Raw genomic sequence first — 18,630 nt, 5'->3', positions numbered from 1 at the left:
ACATCTGAGATTCGCCTCTTTGGCTGAAACCAGATCAGCCTCATCACAACCCTCAAACATCATTAGGAACAGCAGTTCTCCGCTGGCATCTGTTGCACCCACAATTTTGCTTGGTGGTAGATTCCTATTGAATCCGCGTGGTCTGTTATCCTCTGTCACATTCTTCCTTTTTTCAATTTTATCAATGATTGGGACTGGTGGAGCTGCAGGCTGAGAAGCCTCAAAAGCTGCAATCAGCTCTGGACAATCCAGGTTCTCCTCTGGTTCCCAGGTATTGTCTTCCCTATAATAATAATAAAATAACAAACACAATTTTCTACCAATTCAAACACAGTTTTCTTGGTAAAGTGCACTCACTCTGTATATCCTTTCCATTTTAATAGATACTCGACTCTGCCTCCATTCACTCTCCTATCAAGTATCTTTTCCACTGAAAACTCTTCAGGTTCATCAGACACATTGTGCTTCCTTGCTAAAAGAGAATAATCATTAAAAATATGACAATTACATTTAACTTACTGAGATATTACTCTTAGCCATTTTATAAGCAAATCGAATATTTGTATTAGTAAACAAATCTGAAGATATGCAGTCGCTACCTCCACCAACCTCCACTATGTGCGTGGAGGGTTTTATAAATGAAAAGATATGCAATGGTAACAACAATGATTTAATTCTCAAAAAACCGATAGGTAGCGCTGATCCAATAATAATTAATCATCATTATATGACTAATTAATAAATAAATAATAAATTAATATTTTAATTATAATTAAAATGATAAAAGCAAGCAATAAGATGCATTTGACCCTGACGTAGAGATAGTGTAGTAAATAAATCCGAGACACAAACCTTATACACCTATCAATTTGTAATTTAGTTCAGCTGGTTTGGCGCTGCTTCAATTTGAAATTTGTTAATTGCGTGTTAATTCTTAATATAAATTAGCGAAATCGTAAAGAGTGCTCTGATAATCCTTTTTAAAGATTTTGTTATTTTATTGGCTATCAGAAGAGAGCAACAACTAGTCGTTGAGCAATTGTTTTTTTTTAAGATTTCCGCATTCATTTTTTAAGTTTTTAAAAAGACTGAAAAAAAAGCGAAGATCACGATTCTGTCTTCGCAAAGTGTCTTTTTCTTCGGAGTGTACGAAATTGCTAAACTTGAGTCATGGAAATCGGGAAGAAAATGAAAGGTAATACGTGCGAATAGTTTGTTTTCAGATGACGTTGCTAAATAATCAATTGTTTCAGAAAATGTAGAGCCTGCTGAGAATCAGAAGAGGAACTTGGGTAATATAAATGGAGGGAGTGGGGTGATTTTCAATAGACTGATTGATGTGAATTGTGTAGGTTTGGCAATGGACAGCAATCCGAAGAAAAAGAAAAAGTTAGATGTCGACCAAAGCGGTAAAACGTTTCTACATTGTATCAAACTAAATCGATTGATTGTAATTGTTTTTTTTTGCAGCGGGGAAAATATTGTTCGTCGAGTCTGGAAACTCGCGAATACCGAGGGTCAAGAGGAAGCGGGTGGTCAAATTCGATGACACTCCGATGGATATTAACGATGAACCGCAGGAATGTTACGAGAAGCAGCAGGTGGCCAATTCTCCCATCAGCGAGATCTTGATGAAAATGGAAAGGGATTTACATCGGTTCTGTAGGAGGACTGCGGAACATATGGAGAAGATCAGCGAGAAGCTGCATCAGCTGGAGGAGAACAACTCGGCGATGTACGCTGAATGCATGAACGTACGCAGAGATCTGCGGAGGATCCGGTCAAATTCGGATGTCGTGAGCACGCCTAATCTGCGAGCCAAGAACCTGAGGATGCCCACCACGAATAGAACTGTTTCCAATGGCAACGAAGATCGTAGCATGGCGGAGGCTGTACGTCTGTACAACCATCTCAACGACGGCTTCGGATCTCCCGTCACGGACAGAGCCAACCTGCAGACTCCGGATCATTCATCGAAGAAGTACATGGCCATCAAACTGCAGAAGCAGTGCTTGATGCTGTGCGAAACACCCACGAGCAACAAGTAATTAAATTTATCGTATCCATTTTTTTACTATTATATATATAGATTGTAATTTCTAAATTAAATATTCTGCAAAATTTGACAACCTTTCTGAATGTCATTTTGTATCTGCTACGTTGCTAGGCAGCTGAATTAGTTAGTCTTTAAGGGTAACGAATTTGGAATCAGTTTATTTAAAAAAAAAACTCGTTTCTAGGTAACGTTACATTACGAGACATTTAATTGAGTTTTTGGCGGCGTTCGGTGCAAAGGTAAGAGTTTTTCGATAGATCGAATAGAATGAGTAATCTTATCGCCGATTAACTTTGAAGGGGGAAATAGAATTGGGTCAAAATGCAACTAGACACTAGGGATTTCTGGATAAATGCGAGTTACAAATGGCTCGAAAAGATAAATCCAAAGAGAAAGTCCAATATCGCATGGAGGAAAATTTAGTTTTAGAGATTATCGATTGGAATTATCCAGTGGAGAAGTTCCTTTATTGAATATAAAAATAGACCGCGATGAGAGTTCAATGAATTAATTGTAACAAATAGTACAATTGTACTATGTAATCAAGCAATCTAAAACTTTCAAATGTTTCCATTGTCACTTTGAAATATGCATGGAATATTTGAAATTGTCGGAGGAATATTAGGAAATCTACAGAGCGCACACATCTCGTTTATCGATTCTATTTAGCTGAAAGAGTGGGCAGAGGGATAAAGCGTATGAGTGTTTGAATAGAAGAGCAATGCAATGGTAGGATTCCGTTACGCAACGCGACCAAAACGTCGTCTATTTATTTATTTATTTAGTTAGTTCTCTCCTATATAAGCTTAATAAGATGAAGCGCGCATCGATAACAGAGAAGAGTTGTCGATGATTAAGATGATGACAACAACGACTATGATGATGATCATCCGAAGAGTGCGGTGGCCGGGAACATGGAAATGTCCGCTTCCCACCGACGCCGGAGGTCAATGGGGTCACATAAGAATCGACCTTATCGAGGACGCGCGATTGGTCGGTGGAGCGCGTTTGATACGCCCCACCGTCTTATCAGAAGAGGAGCGGCGTTCGAACGGCGAGAGTGAGTTTTGTCATATAAAATTTGTACGAAGAGATAGAGAAAGAAACGAAACAAACGAAGAAGGAAAACAAGTGAGGACATTAATAAGGCAGCTAACGTATTCATAATTCTAGCCAGTCGCGAGCGGATCGCAGCAAGTAACGCTACAGCGAATCATCGAAAACCACAACAACAACAACAACAGAAAAGACAACATGCCGAAGACCAAGAAGAAGAGCGTTTGCATCGTCGGTAGTGGAAACTGGTGAGTTTTCTATTAACATCCAACTCTTTCGAACTTCTTACACTTTATCTTACCGTAAATATAACCTCATTCGTACCCCCAAAACAAAACGTTAACTTCCGATGACAGCTTCCAATTTGCTTCTTACCAACGCGTTGTTTACCGACCTTCAATTATTTCCTATCGCCTTTGAAAAAGCGAATCACCTGATCCTCGCGGCCAGCGCGATTTACGTAACTCCACTGCCTGCATCTGTTTACATCGTCGTCAGGACGACTTGAACTTGAATTTTCATTTATTTCAGCGCTTCCCTTGACTGATGGCAAAAGCTTCTGCTCTTCTATTTATAAAGCAATTGCGCTGCTACTACAACGACTTGTTTGCAAATGATCGAATAAATCGAAATAACGTAAAAATAATAATACAAAAGTACAAAGTCCCATTGTAGCGCACTTTCTACTTCATTTCAGTATCGACATATCACGTGAAATTTTAATTAATGCTGGAAATTTTTCCCAAAAACAGTTACATAAACTTTCCTGACAACCGGTTTTTTTCTCTTTTAAATTAAATCTACAGTTTGGTAATATATATTATTGACGAAATTTACATTTACCCAATGCATCTCCACGATTTGATTTATCCAAATTCTTATTACACTGCACTTTCTACATGCATTCTGATATACCGTAACATCTTGTTAGTTATGTAAACCTGAAAAAAATAAACCGGTTATTATAGATCTTTGATAATGTTGACATTTCGAAATGAGTATTTATTTAATTATGCAATCTCATTTTGTAATTAAATCCAAAACGCGTTATTTAATTTGAAGTGTTTTCCGACTTAATTGAGGTGATTTTATGAAATCAAATAAACAGATTTACGATTAGATTGTTAACTAACTTTATAAGTTTTTGCATTTAAAAATAAGCAGCGATTAATTAGCAGCGAATGGATTAATGTAATGTTTGTTTTCTTTTGTACAGGGGTTCTGCAATCGCGAAGATTGTCGGAAAGAATGCGGCGCGTCTTCCGAACTTCGAGGATCGCGTCACGATGTACGTGTACGAGGAGATGATCAACGGAAAGAAACTGACCGAAATCATCAACGAAACACACGAAAACGTTAAATACCTGCCCGGACACAAGTTACCAGAGAATGTGGTATGTACATCTTCAAAATCTAAACGTTGAAGCATTCAGTCAAGACATGTATTAATTATTATTGTGAGTGTATTGTCAGCATGGAAAAGTGTTGTGCAAACGAATGCTCGATAATCTAAATATAGAATGAACAAGAGAGAAAATAACTTGATGTTGTTTACCTCCAATAATTATGCTCGTAATGTAATTATCACATCGTAATCAGAATAAGCAAATTATAGATATTTAGTAAACTTGCAGGTTTATAAAGTAATTTGTTATCGTTGCTGCGATTCTCGTAAAATCAATATTGCTGTTCGATTCGATTGGTTAGCTTTTTTTTTACTATTGATTATTACGTGATATGTTTTCACAACATACCTAATCTATTTCGAGTTAAAGTATTTATTGGACTGAATCGGTTGTGTGCACTTAAACCTTGGACTGCACACTGAATAAAATAGGTACGATCGAGCGACCTTACTATATACGTACATTCACATTAGAAAATTGCATTTTTTTGTTATATAATTGTTGTTATCGACAATAATTGAAGGTTTAGGAGAGACGAGAATTAGAGATATGCAGAGAACGAACTTGACCTTCGAGCTTCATTGCAAATCTCGTATTACAAAAGCGTAGACGTTATTACTTTGCTTCAATTTAGTTAAGTTGTAGTAATAGATTTTAAACGAAGGAAAGATTTTTCAAAAACACTAAGTAGACATACGTTCTGGAATGGACTATAGTAATCAAAACATGTATGATTTACTGGACATGTACTCGTTATCTATATAAGTGTGCGTTTTTGTATTTGATTGTATGCAATTTTTTTGCAGGTCGCCGTACCGGATGTCTGTGAGGCGGCCAAAGACGCCGATATCTTGATTTTCGTAGTTCCTCACCAGTTCATCAGGACGCTATGCTCGACGTTGCTGGGCAAAATCAAGCCGACCGCGATCGCTCTGTCTCTGATCAAGGTGGGTGGTGAAAGTTGCTCGCATAGATTGCACTTGTTTATTAATGTTGTTTTTCTTTAAACAGGGTTTCGATCAGAAGGAAGGCGGAGGCATCGAGCTGATCTCGCATATCATAACGCGCACGCTGAAGATCCAGTGCGCCGTTCTTATGGGCGCCAATCTCGCTGGAGAGGTTGCCGACGAAAAGTTCTGCGAGACGACGATCGGATGCAGAGATTCCCATCTGGCGCCGATCCTCCGAGACATCATCCAAACCGATTACTTCCGGGTGGTCGTTGTTGACGACGAAGATGCCGTCGAGATTTGCGGAGCTCTCAAAGTAAAATCCAACCCCCCAATTCGATAACAATCAGTAATAATAATCTCGTGTTTTAGAATATCGTGGCGTGCGGTGCCGGTTTCGTAGATGGCATGAGTTTGGGCGATAACACGAAAGCCGCTGTGATCCGTCTCGGTCTGATGGAGATGATCAAATTCGTGGATGTGTTCTATCCGGGCTGCAAACTGTCCACGTTCTTCGAGAGCTGCGGCGTCGCCGACCTCATCACCACCTGCTACGGCGGTCGCAACCGCAAAGTCAGCGAGGCTTTCGTGAAGACCGGTAAAAGCATCGCCGAGCTGGAGGGAGACATGCTGAACGGACAGAAGCTGCAGGGGCCGATCACAGCCGAGGAGGTCAACTACATGCTGAAATCCAAAGGAATGGAGGATAAGTATGACGACTCTCCACACAGTTTTATTTATCCTTTGATTAACGCACAACAATTTTGCACGCAGATTCCCACTCTTCACGGCCATCCACGACATTTGCGTGGGAAAGCTGACCGCACAGCAGCTCATCGATTGCATCAAGAATCATCCCGAACATATGTAAGTAAAACAAAAAGAAATCTTAATCGATTTGGGAATGCCTCTTTCATCGCAGTAGCACCATTATTATTAATTATTTTATATATACACACACACTTTTCTGTTTGTTTGTAATCGCTTCGTTGTTATTATTATTATTAATTAGTTTCCACTGTACGTAGCACGCAGATCAATCTTTTTACGTAGATTTCATTAGTAAACTTAGCCCATCATCATTGTTATTTTGTGCAACTACTATTGTAGTTAATATCATCTAAATTTGACCTACAGCAAAACTATCAATCATATACAGTCGTCGGGTCTGTTGTATTAAATTAAATCAAATTTCTGCATAAGAATGAGACCCGACAAGACAAATGATAGTTCAAAATGCCAGGACTGAATTTCGGGTCATTAAAACTCATCTAGCAGTCAATGAAATGTATCATTACTAACTGTCGAATGGACATTTTAAGCTGATTTCATTTGTTCTCTAATTTTTATGTAATAATTGACACCTTTTTTTTTGTTTCCTCTCCCCCCACAGATACATCCCCAAATACATTTCCTTCCTCTAAAAAACAAAAGACATCCCTCAAAAACACTCCAAATATTATTTTTTTTTTGTTATTAATTTTGTGGTAAATTCATACATTAACTTTTATTAATTAAGTTATATATTTCTGCATGGGATTTATTATTCATCTGGACCAATTTGTATTTAATTATTATTTTTTCCATATTTTTTGTTTTGTTTCAAAATAAAAAAAATTGCATTTACATTTTGTTGTTGTTGTTATTTACTACTACTATTCATCAGATGTGTAAACTTCATCTCTGTATACTATATAAATGTTATTCTTTTTTTTGTTCTGTTTTGTATTCTGTTTCAGGCTGGAAAAGAGTGAAAGAAAAGCGAAACTGTAAACTAACACACTCTGCACACAATTTTACTGGATGGACGTGTAACAAATAACGATATCACTAATAATAACACCTGAATGTTGTTGCTGTTGTTTTAAAACGATGGTTCGTTTAATATTTTTAATACCAATACTAATTTATCTCATAATAAATAAATCCCTGCCTACAACTGTTGTTGTATATATATTTGGTGGTTCATTCATTCTCCTCATTACTGGATACTAATTTTTGTTTGTTAATGTATAAATAAACTCTTAATTCTTGTGTTTGTCAACGATTCACAGACATTTGTTCTCAAATTGTCATAAGAGTAAGCATTTATGTTAACATCTCATGTGTTTCATACACAGATACTCTCAACTTGCCATTCTGATGTTATCTATTTTTCAGGGTTAAGATTGAGGGTGCCTCAGAGCAGACAGATGTTGTAGACGATTAAGAAATTGACTATTCAATAATGCTGCTGTTCAGTATAAATAATGAGAATAAAAAGGGAAATCGATGCTACCTGAATATCCGAACGTCCGTTTTCTTTAAGTAACCATTATTGAATTCACTCGCGTTCATCACTTTCTTGTTCAGCACACCCAATTTGTCCACGGCAACGAAACCGTCCGTGCAAAACACTTTTACAATCTTCTTGGACCTGTCGAACGCGATTGTACCGGGAACTTCGGAATGCTCGCACCTCTCGTAACAGCTGACGTTATGCAATTTGACCGGTTTATCTTGGAAATGCACGAGCAACGGAAACACACCGGTCAAGGCTCTGCCTAGATCGTAGATTTCCTTGCAAGTTTTCCTGCGGAAATCGACGTTCGCCATGGACGAACTTATCTTCGGCGCTGCAAAGCAAATTCCAAATGGATTCATGTATAAAAAATTTCGTAATTGAATATTTTACCGAAAGTCACTCCTTCTTTGGACTGTTGCACAGCCTCCTTTAAGCAATCAGGTAATTTCTTTATAGTTTCAATCAAGTTATCAGCACCGAGAGTAGCAAGCCTCTGATGCAGTTCCGGCATCCTGACATCTTCCTCTATGTTGATGGAATCTTGCCGCAGGACTTCACCAACATCAAATTTGTGTGGATGAATCTTCATTATGCTGACACCAGTTTTGAGATCGCCGTTGGCTATAGCGTAAATAATGGGAGCAGCACCTCTCCACCTCGGCAGAAGACTGGCGTGAACATTCAACATTCCCCTTCAACAGAAATAAATACATTTAAATCAATTAAAATTTTTCTGATAACAAAAAAACTTACATTGGAAATGAATTTATGACATCTTTGGGGATCAAGTGGCCAAAGGAAACAATCAATCCAATATCGAAAACTCCTCTGGGGAACTCGGGCCAATTGTGCAGCACCAATTTCTCATCGATCGCGTACTTCCTGACGATGTTGTTCTTGGCGCTCGTCACCACCTCCAGCTTACCAATGTACTTATCGTTCAACGAGCTGCAAACGAAATGTATTTAGTATAAATAAGATTTTCATTTAAAAATATTCTCACTTTAAGGCCTTCAAACTGGCTAGAGAAAAGTTGTCCGTTCCGAAGAAGAGCACGTTCCATGGGGGCTTCGAATTGAAATAACGATGAATCAGATGGGCTGTGTTGTTCTTGAGGAGCGCCCTAAAGTTGCCCGAAATTATACGCATCGCTATTCATCACAAACCAAATTTATAGAGAATTTGATTATTTTCAGGTTATGATTTTTCTAATTTCGTACATCCACGTAAATCTGGTTGCGGTAGATGACAACTACTTAACCACACTTTTCAAAAAAGGAAGATCGCTTAGCCGATATTTTGAAAAATTATCCTTGCAATGTTGTTATTATTTAAACAAATAAATAAACTTTAATTCTATAAAATTATTGAAAATAAACATGTTTTCTTTTCTCTTCTTGTTTCATTCATTCCTGCTCTAAATTCTGCTCCGGAGGATTACTCTTCTCCTTCTCGCAATCTTTGCTTCCATCGTTATCCACGGACTTCTTTCTCAGCATGCCAGGCTTGTAGATGGCCATAGTTGGTCTGTCCTTGTTTCTGATCCTCCTCTGGGCTCTTGGATCGTTATCCTTGTTCTTGTGTCTGCTGGTCTCTCCTCCACCTCCTCCTGCTTCACCATCAGCAGAATCGCTCTTTTTATCATCGTGCTTCGACTCTTCGGACTTTGCGTTCTCACCTTTCGGTTTATTCTCAGATTCCGCCTTATTACTGTCGGCTTCCTTCTCCTTCTTGTGCTCTGCCTTGTTCGCCTCGTTTCGCCTCTCCTCGCGCCTTTCGCTGTACTTTTTGATTTTCTTCACCGTTTCTTTGGGCGGATTATCGGTTTTCTTCTCGCCATCGAATTTGTTTCTTCCGTAGTAATCATCTCTGCGATTCTTGAACTCCTTTTTATCCTCGAATTTACCAAACTTCTTCCCCTTTCTATCTTCATATTTTTTATCTTTATTTTTAACCGGTGATTTTTCTAAAGGTTTTTCGTTAGCTTCTTCTTTGGAGTCTTCCTTAGCTTTGCTGGGTTCCGTTTCCTTTTGTGCCGGTTTCTGCTTGATTTCGATCCGTTTTTTGCGATCGTCTTCCTTCAGCTTCTTCTTCTCGATTTCCTTCTTTCTGCGCTCCTCACGCTTCTCCTCGCGCAACCTCATTCTATCCATTTTACGCTGTTTGAGGAAATCTAGCAGAGGTGTTGTTGAATCATTCTTGTTCTCAGTTGAGGGTTGATAGGAGAATTCAGGTTTCTCCTCATTAGTGGGCTGCTCCTTGAGTGATTCCAGGAATTCAATGTAGATTGGGTCAGCTTCGATGGAAGCGATCTTTGGGTCGGGGCGCGCTTTGCGTCTCTTGGGGACCTTCTGGAAGGATGAGTACTCAACTACTGCTGGATACTCATGGCCTTTAGTGTCTACGAAAACGTAGTTATCGAATTTATCTTTGAACAGGTAGACGTCCTCGGGGTTGCAGAAGTTGATGTACACCCTGGAGAAGGCGTTCTCGCCGAGGGACATATCCCCGCGCACCATGTAGATATAATCGTAGTCCGGTGCTGGGGACACCTGATTGAGGAAATCCGCTTGCGTGATGCCCGGAGGCAATCTTCGGATGATCACCTTGGTGCTGAGCTTCTCCCTTTTATCTTTGGCTCCTTCGTTTGAGGCAGCATTCTTCTCGGTCGTCTCTGATAACGCCATCGTCTCGTTGTTTTTATCGAGGTGCACGCTGTCATCAGCTGTCACTTGTAAACGAACTAAATAGTTCGAATGAACCGTGAGAAAGAAACAAATAAAAAAAATAAAGAGCGCTCGTGCGTGCGCGCGCGGGAAATTCGAAAACCCGCTCCGACAAATCCGTCCCCCACCGAAACGGGATGAACGAGAGAGAAACGACGGTAATTGCGTCTGGTCGCTTCAGTGAGCGTCGTGCTTGTGTAACGAACGGGTTTCCTAGTCGCTTCCGTAAAACGCGCATACTTTGTTTTTATTTATATTAATTTCTTCGCTTGGTTTTGAGCAGTTGAGTATTTGCAACTTGAAGTGGATTTGTTTGTGCCTTTGCTGAGGATTATATTTTCTATGATTATGGCTAATTCTAGCGGTAAGTAATCGATTCCTTGCAGCATCCTTTGTTGTTGTTCTTGTTGCTCTCAGAGATCTTAATTATTGAACATCTTCCGAGATGAGTGCACTTGAAAGAGTGTTTAGGAACAAGTTTAAAGGCCAGTAGCCCTTTCATCGAGGTCGTCCAGTTGTTGCTGCTGCATTCCTTTCTGTGCGGTGGTTTTAGTATCTTTAAGCAGGTACTAGAAACTGATGTCTAATATTTGTATCAAACGAAAGAGAGAAAGATTATTGTCCTCTCGTTTTGCAGGAAGAGGCTATTTTCGGATCAATTAATTTAACAGATTCTCTTAATTGCCTCACATCTCTCCCTCCCATCAATCCTCTTGCGGCCGTTTTATTTTATTTCCTCGTGTGCGTACACAGCAAGTACACTTTCGCACTACTCGTGATTCACACTTTATTCAATAACAATATTTTGTTAATTGTGCGCGCTAAACGATGAACGCGTACGCCTTTCCCCACTCTACACATCATAATTCAATTACATGCAGATCGCAACACGAAACGCGCAAAATCCGCTTTCTTTAATCCCGTTAAAATTTACAAGAAAACCTCAATATTATTCTCCTATCCAATACATACCACTAAATCTAAATCTAATACGACCTAAATCTATCACAACTAAAACTTAACGCTGTATATCTACATGTAAATAGCTGCGAGATTAACGCGCTAATAACTAAATACAATAAACCACTTTTAACGCACTTTTAACCTTCAGTTTTCTTCATTAAATACAAAAAATATAAATAATGCTCTCATTGATAAAAAGTTCATAAATATTGATATGTTTTTGCGTATAAATAATCTTTGTTAAAGTTTCTTTGTTGTTTTCAATGATTTATTTGAATATTTCAATATGCTTGCACTTTACATCAACTCTCATAAACAATTATATTTCAAATGCAAAAATTGCATTCTGCTCTAAATAATGAAATTCGCAGAACAATAGTTAAAATACGTGCATTCTACTTACTTGATAACTATACCAAATATTGAGTAATTATTTTATGACTTAAATTGTATTTGTTTTTATCATTATATTTTGTTGTTGTAACGTTTATGTTTACGTAACTTACTTTACGAAAGTTTACCAACTGATTACTGGTGGAAAAGGTAATTGATGATACTTACAGAATAAAAATAAATAACTAAATGAGTAGCAATAACAGCTGAGCTGACACGTGTTACCAACTTGAATCATTCATGTCACTATTTTTGTTTAGTTCTTACTATTTTCAGTTCAATAAGAAAAGTTATTTTAATTAAATTTTACGTATATATATATATAAATTGAGAAAAATGCGCCTTTACGTTTTTGACAGATTTGACGATTACTTTATGAAGGGCGTACCAACTGTCAAATACAACTGTCATTCAATTGATAATAATAACTTTGTCTCGCATTACAGGAGACGCAACGTTTACGTAACTTACTTTACGAAAGTGTACCAACTGATTACTGGGGGAAAAGGTAATTGATTATATTTACAAAATAAAAATAAATAACTAAATGAGTAGCAATAACAGCTGAGCTGCCACGTGTTACCAACTTGAATCATTTATGTCACTATTTTTGTTTAGTTCTTATTATTTTCAGTTTAATAAGAAAAGTTAATTTAATTAAATTTTACGTATATATATTATAAATTAAGAAAAATGCGCCTTTACGTTTTTGACAGGTTTGACAATTACTTTATGAAGGGCGTACCAACTGTCAAATACAACTGTCATTCAATTGATAATAATAACTTTGTCTCGCATTACAGGAGACGCAACGTTTACGTAACTTACTTTACGAAAGTGTACCAACTGATTACTGGGGGAAAAGGTAATTGATTATATTTACAAAATAAAAATAAATAACTAAATGAGTAGCAATAACAGCTGAGCTGCCACGTGTTACCAACTTGAATCATTCATTTCACTATTTTTGTTTAGTTCTTACTATTTTCAGTTCAATAAGAAAAGTTAATTTAATGAAATTTTACGTATATATATAACAAATTAAGAAAAATGCGCCTTTACGTTTTTGACAGGTTTGACAATTACTTTATGAAGGGCGTACCAACTGTCAAATACGATGACAGCTATGATAAAAAACAACTGAAAGTAATTCAATTGATAACAGAAACTACCGCATTCTGAGTTTTTTGAGAATATAAAGGAATGTCAGGAAGAATACCTTTTGGACAGTCATACCAAAGGAAGGTTTTAGTTTGAATTGCTCAATAGGACAGTGAAGAGGACCCCATGGTTCACAGAACTAGGTATCTATAAAAAAACGTCAAGTCTCCGCACTATCAAGAATACGTCTGGGCATTCCTTATTCCTATCTCATCTATATAGACTGAGACTATCTGAGTCGGAGCTATAGGTACAATTAACCATATCCTCTTTGAGTGCCCTAACAACGCTGTGGCGACGAAGACTCTACTTTGTATCATTTCGAAACACCAACAGTTGTCCACTTCTGTTGAAACCCTTATAGCTCAAAACTGCACGGAAGTATATAAGGACATCATCAATTTTGTACTAACAACTAACGCCGCCCTTTATCAAACTATAATTATTCATATAACCTAACTCAACAATTATTAGTATGCATACCTCGCTGCATTCTATTTAACAAAACAAAACACAACTACATAACCGATCCGAGGTTCATCCACAATTTACGCCACATACACACTGGGGAGAGACCCTGTGACAAAAGGTTGAGGCTTTCCAGGGTCGAGGTGGGAATTTTTCCCCCTCGATTTAATGGTTTTGCAGAGGTTTCGACCTGACACTCACCACTTTGCTTAATTATTGTAGATAGTAAATGATCCTACCGATATGTGACTGGCAAACGGCGTCGACAAGACAGGGTTTTCAGAAGGAAACTCATTACTGGAAGAATTGATAACAATAACTTTGTCCCGCATTATAGGAGACGATGATCCGGGTAAACGAATTATCTTTTCGTAGTTATCCAGGCAAACAAAAGAAGTTTATCTTATTTACACAAGTTTTTGTATCTTTCGGATAAAACGCTCGCTTCACAAACTACATAGATTGTAAGGTTGAAAAACACATTTTCGTGAGGATATTTTCGAACGATGATGCGTCGTTATTCGTGCATCATGAATTATGCATATTGAATCGCGATTCGTAATGTGTGTAAAACATGGTTCAATCGTTATTATAAATATATATCTTGACGCCTACTATCTTTGAATACGATTAAACAATTAAAACGCGAATTATAATAACATTTTAGCTCATTCATTCATTATTAGTTCACCGCACGCAATGTGTAAATATTTAGTGTTTAACAAAGCTAGAAGTAGAAACTGTTTCATTTCGAGTATGTGCTATAAAAGTGAGGGCGATGACTGGAAAATCTGCACATCGACTAAATCCGAAGATTAAAATATCCAAAGGCTACAAAATATGTTGAACACATTTTCGCTCTGTTCAGTTGTTTTGGAATTCCAGGAAGGAAAGTGCTCCACTACAGACCGCATTTAGGAATGTTAAAGAATGCAAAGCGTAAAACGTGCTTAGAATCTGAATTGATCGATAATAAAGCTTGAAGTAATTAAAAAACACAATTTTTGAACAAAACAAGTCACGATTCAACTGTTCTTTAAATGTATTTTTGATAAAATAATATTATTTCTAGGAATTAGATAAGCTTCATGTGTAAAGTGAGTTTGTGTCGCGTTTCGATCGAATTCGATAGCTGAAAAATAAACAGACACTAGTAAAGCGCGGACAACAATGGGCATTTAAAATTTAAATTGATTTCTGCTTGGTGACAGCCTGACTGACAACAGAGACACAACACACATTTCGCTGACAATAGGATTGGACTTTACATTAGGACTCAAAATATAACGGCGTCGATAAAATTGTTATCATTCGGTTTATGTAACAAAAGATTGAAATATTCGATTGGATCGATTCACTGTGTAGAATTAGTTTTTTTTTTAATTCTTATTTGACAAGTATGATATTTGCTTTATGAAGGTGTACCAACTTATAACTATTGGGCAATTTTACCAAAAAACATGTGGTTGGTACAATGTGACAGCTGAACTGACAGTTGTGACGTCACTATTTTGACGTAACTTAAGTTATTTTACTTTGTGGAAACGTATTGTGGATAAACGTGCATTGGCCGTTGTAAGCTCATCACGTACGTGTTTTCGTTTCCGTGTGATGGAATGTAAATGGTAAGCATGTATATTTAGAAGCAGCCGAAGACCGGGGAACAATGAGATAGAACGTTAAACTAGATAAGATTAGTAACGTTTATGGACATTTCCCATAGCGATGACATCGAAACGACAATAAATGGACAGCTTCTGCAAAGCGACGCTCGTTTCCGCCCACCACAAGCACGCACACGCATATACAAATTCGAACTACTTTAAACCTGTTTCCTAGTAACCGAATCACCGTGACAACCGAAGGAACACCAGAATGCAATTCCCTGCGTCACAAAGAAATCGCTTGCTCCACAATATAAACCTCATTATTATTCATCAACATTCAGTGAATTAGTCATCGAAATTAATCGCTGAGATTGCAATGTTTATCAACTGTTGCGCTTCCTTCTTTTTTTTCTTTCGCTTCTGTTTTGTTATTTGATACGTGCGCTCTTGAAGAAATTCCTCAGCACGGAATACAGGTGCGTTTCTTACCATCCCCCAACCTTCGACCATGAAATCCATTTCAGGTTTCTAATCTTCTTCAGTCCAATGTTTACGTCGTATCTATCAATTCCAATTTACCCTTCACGGAAAATAACCGGTTTTCAAACTTCGTCGAAACGAAACCAGTGAAAAAACGTATCGTAACATTCAGTCATTTAGAAAATATGACTTTTACAGACTTGTTTAGCCTTGAGAGATTCGATTTATTGAATGCTAAACAATTGACAAATTGCTCGAATCAATTGTTTTATTTTAATAACAAGTATTTCATAGTTAATCGAAGAAAGTTTCGTGTGCAATTCCGGATATTTAGAAGAGAAAATATGGAACAAAAACAACTGAAGCAATATTATTATTAACTTTTTTTTTGTTGAAGCAACGAGGAAATTTATCGGAATTGGGTCGTGAATTATGCGGGTGAAATTGTTTCGAAATACTTGACTAACGTTATTAGTCAATTGTTGTTGTTTTCTTTTGTTTATAATAGAGTTCTTCTCTGCCACAAAGCAATCATTCTATGCGTTGTCATGGAATGTTGTTTATTTCATCGCAATCTTGATTACGCTTATCGCAGTGGTTGATAAATATTTGCAAGATCGTGTTGAGTTTCATGAAAAAGGTTTGCAACAAAAAAAATGCATCTCTTGCTCGGAGTGTGTTGGAAAGTAACCAAAATGATGGTCCAATATAAAGTCGACATTGGAAGTCTTCCAACGAAACGGTGAAAATAACCACTGGACGTGTAAATGAAACGAGAAGAATACGAAAATTCAGCGCGCAATAACCGAGTGCGCTTTGCGAAAACAAAAGCCAACCTCAACGATTTCCATGGCAACTTGTTTGATGTTGATTGAGGAGGGTTGCTTTGAAACGGGAGAAGAATGTTACGTCTACGCGGGGTTTTTAATGAGGCTCCAGATGAGAAGTATAGCAACAGCGAAAAAAAAACAACAGCAGATTGAAGTGACACACTTCTGTTGTGCCGACATCTGCTAAACACATGCACCCATATGATTTCATTTTCTGCAACGGTCGTTCCGCCCTCAGAGATGCCGCCCACTCTTACCAAAACCAAAAAAAAAACACACAACTAGAACTTGGTGCAAAACATTGTTAACAACATCTGTTTTCCAAAATGATCAATAGGATGAAATCGTCGATAGCAGAATTATCTGTGAATCGTGTAAATAAAGTGATTGAGAAAAATGAAAAAAAAAAAACAAATAAGAATTGATAAGATTACGAGAAGATACTGTAATAGCGATTTTTTCTTGTGTGTTTTTTGACTCAATATTAACCACTACTTCGATTCTTTACGTCATCCTTGTAAATTGTTTCAATGTCACCGTGGAAATTGACTTGCAATTGTTTCTCTTAAACTTCAATCAAAATACGAATGTCAAAATTAAATTCGTTATTATTATTGCTGTTTTATTTGCAATTGATTATTCAACTGTTATTTTTTCAGAGACACAATTTACGTTTCAGTTTTCATGATTTGTTGAAACCGCAGACAGAAAACTTAATTCGTTCAATTAAACACTTCCGTTTTTCTCTCACTCTCTTCTTTCTGCCCCTATCTGAAACGAGCCTTGAAAGACTCATAAATCACTCTTTCAAAAAAATGACGTTTCTATATAACAGTTTAGATTTTTTTTGAACAACTGAAACATATTACTTTAATATTGTTTGCATGTTTTACGTCTTATTAACAAAACGAAAAAAAAGTAGATGAAAAACAAGACTTGAATGTGATGCAATGATATTGTTGAATCATACTTTTCAAATGCAAACTATCTAATATGTAGAGAGCGAGCAGTCGACACGCGATTAATGCAGTCGACTTGCGTAACGAATTAGACGAGACTCTGGTTGAAATTGAGAACGACTTCTAGAATGCAATATGAACAGCAAACTTATTATTATTATTTTTTTCCGCTACGCTAATTGATTTATAAATAAGGTATTTTGTTTATCCTGGTGAATCCCCTATTTATAAACTGAAGCGCTGGACGCACGCAGGGTCAACGAGTTCACTATAAATATACTCAATATAAATAGAAAGAAATTGAGGCAAATTGTTACGTCACAATTACGATAAACGGGGAAACAAATAAACGACAGTCTTTCTAATGTTCCGACCTTTCTCAAATCTAATCAAGTCGCGTTTTCCAATCGGCTGCCGTCGTTTTTGACACTGGAAACTCCTCATTCATACGATTCGCTCAAATTCGATCCAATCAAATCCAAGAGTGCCGAAATTTAAATCTGACGTTATAAATGTCAATCATACGTCAAAAACAGGTGTTATTCAACGATTTCGAGAATCAATGCGTTTTGTTTATGAAATAATTTTGTTAACTTTATAACTGAATATCAAATGATGTAATGTGATGTAATAATCGAAGCGTTCAACGATTAATTTAACATTTCAAGTTGACGTTAACTAAAAGTCTTTTGACATTTGGTTAACGTCAAAAACAGATGAACATCCATTAATTTTACATGTTAAACGTCAACTATTGACAATCGGTTTACGTCAGAAACAGACGGAAATTATTTATGACAAATACAAACTGTCATTTATATAAATATGTATATACGTGGAATGGGATTACGTAATGTTGTTTAATAACCATATTCTGAACGTCATCTGAATGTCAATTTTTGACGTTTACTTCAGTTGTAAGTTTTATATATATTTCTATAAGTTGTTGGCTTTGGAAACGTGCGGAAAGATCGAAGGACGTGTTGTTTCTCTTTCCATGAAAAGAATGCTGAGATCTTTGCAAAAGAAATATCTCTAAACAATTCTAAGCATTTCCATTATCGTTTTTGTTACCATAGTGATTAATCAATATCGTGGCCGATTTCGCAGTCAAGTTTTAATTGACTTTTGCGAAATTGACTAATGTTGACTGACATTTGGTTAAAGTCAAAAACAGATGAACATCCACTAATTTTACATGTTATTAGTCAACTATTGACAATCGGTTTACGTCAGAAACAGACGGAAATTATTTATGACAAATACAAACTGTACATTTATATAAATATGT

General features: G+C 37.0%; 5 protein-coding genes across 9 annotated transcripts in view; 3 read left to right on the top strand and 2 right to left on the bottom strand.

Moving 5' to 3' along the window:
- Positions 1-363: 363 nt before the first annotated feature.
- Positions 364-9,029, bottom strand: LOC108565770 (methionyl-tRNA formyltransferase, mitochondrial). Of its 2 annotated transcripts, none has more exons than XM_017925377.1 (5): positions 8,756-9,029; positions 8,506-8,700; positions 8,143-8,444; positions 7,747-8,083; positions 364-472 (listed from the first exon to the last, which is right to left on the bottom strand). In XM_017925377.1, the coding sequence occupies exons 1-5, from the start codon at positions 8,899-8,901 to the stop codon at positions 451-453; spliced, it is 1,002 nt and encodes a 333-aa protein (XP_017780866.1). In that variant the 5' UTR covers positions 8,902-9,029; the 3' UTR covers positions 364-450. The 2 variants fall into 2 exon arrangements, with proteins under 2 accessions (XP_017780866.1, XP_017780867.1); XM_017925378.1 differs by lacking the exon at positions 364-472 and adding an exon at positions 3,367-4,053.
- Positions 972-2,112, top strand: LOC108565771. Of its 2 annotated transcripts, none has more exons than XM_017925380.1 (4): positions 972-1,195; positions 1,263-1,292; positions 1,353-1,409; positions 1,471-2,112. In XM_017925380.1, the coding sequence occupies exons 1-4, from the start codon at positions 1,171-1,173 to the stop codon at positions 2,046-2,048; spliced, it is 690 nt and encodes a 229-aa protein (XP_017780869.1). In that variant the 5' UTR covers positions 972-1,170; the 3' UTR covers positions 2,049-2,112. The 2 variants fall into 2 exon arrangements, with proteins under 2 accessions (XP_017780869.1, XP_017780868.1); XM_017925379.1 differs by having other exon boundaries at positions 979-1,195; positions 1,254-1,292.
- LOC108565769 (glycerol-3-phosphate dehydrogenase [NAD(+)], cytoplasmic) lies at positions 3,077-7,753 on the top strand. 2 transcript variants are annotated; one of them, XM_017925375.1, is made up of 8 exons: positions 3,099-3,116; positions 3,230-3,360; positions 4,329-4,506; positions 5,325-5,465; positions 5,530-5,784; positions 5,841-6,178; positions 6,243-6,335; positions 7,629-7,753. In XM_017925375.1, the coding sequence occupies exons 2-8, from the start codon at positions 3,311-3,313 to the stop codon at positions 7,675-7,677; spliced, it is 1,104 nt and encodes a 367-aa protein (XP_017780864.1). In that variant the 5' UTR covers positions 3,099-3,116; positions 3,230-3,310; the 3' UTR covers positions 7,678-7,753. The 2 variants fall into 2 exon arrangements, with proteins under 2 accessions (XP_017780865.1, XP_017780864.1); XM_017925376.1 differs by lacking the exon at positions 7,629-7,753 and adding an exon at positions 7,208-7,322 and having other exon boundaries at positions 3,077-3,360.
- A 95-nt stretch (positions 9,030-9,124) lies between the features above and the next one.
- Positions 9,125-10,512, bottom strand: LOC108565777 (regulator of nonsense transcripts 3A). The gene has a single exon (XM_017925391.1). The coding sequence runs from the start codon at positions 10,437-10,439 to the stop codon at positions 9,159-9,161; it is 1,281 nt and encodes a 426-aa protein (XP_017780880.1). The 5' UTR covers positions 10,440-10,512; the 3' UTR covers positions 9,125-9,158.
- Positions 10,513-10,644: 132 nt separating this feature from the next.
- LOC108565776 (multiple epidermal growth factor-like domains protein 11) overlaps positions 10,645-18,630 on the top strand; it is a 15,251-nt gene continuing 7,265 nt past the window's right edge. For both annotated transcript variants that reach the window (XM_017925389.1, XM_017925390.1), the window contains exon 1: positions 10,645-10,842. The gene's annotated coding sequence lies outside the window, so the exon portion shown is untranslated. The remainder of the gene's footprint in view (positions 10,843-18,630) is intronic.

This window comes from Nicrophorus vespilloides, unplaced genomic scaffold, assembly GCF_001412225.1.
Source record: "Nicrophorus vespilloides isolate i.1.1-1 unplaced genomic scaffold, Nicve_v1.0, whole genome shotgun sequence".
In the NCBI taxonomy this organism is placed as follows: domain Eukaryota; kingdom Metazoa; phylum Arthropoda; class Insecta; order Coleoptera; family Silphidae; genus Nicrophorus; species Nicrophorus vespilloides.
This window is presented reverse-complemented; position numbering and strand designations above follow the sequence as displayed.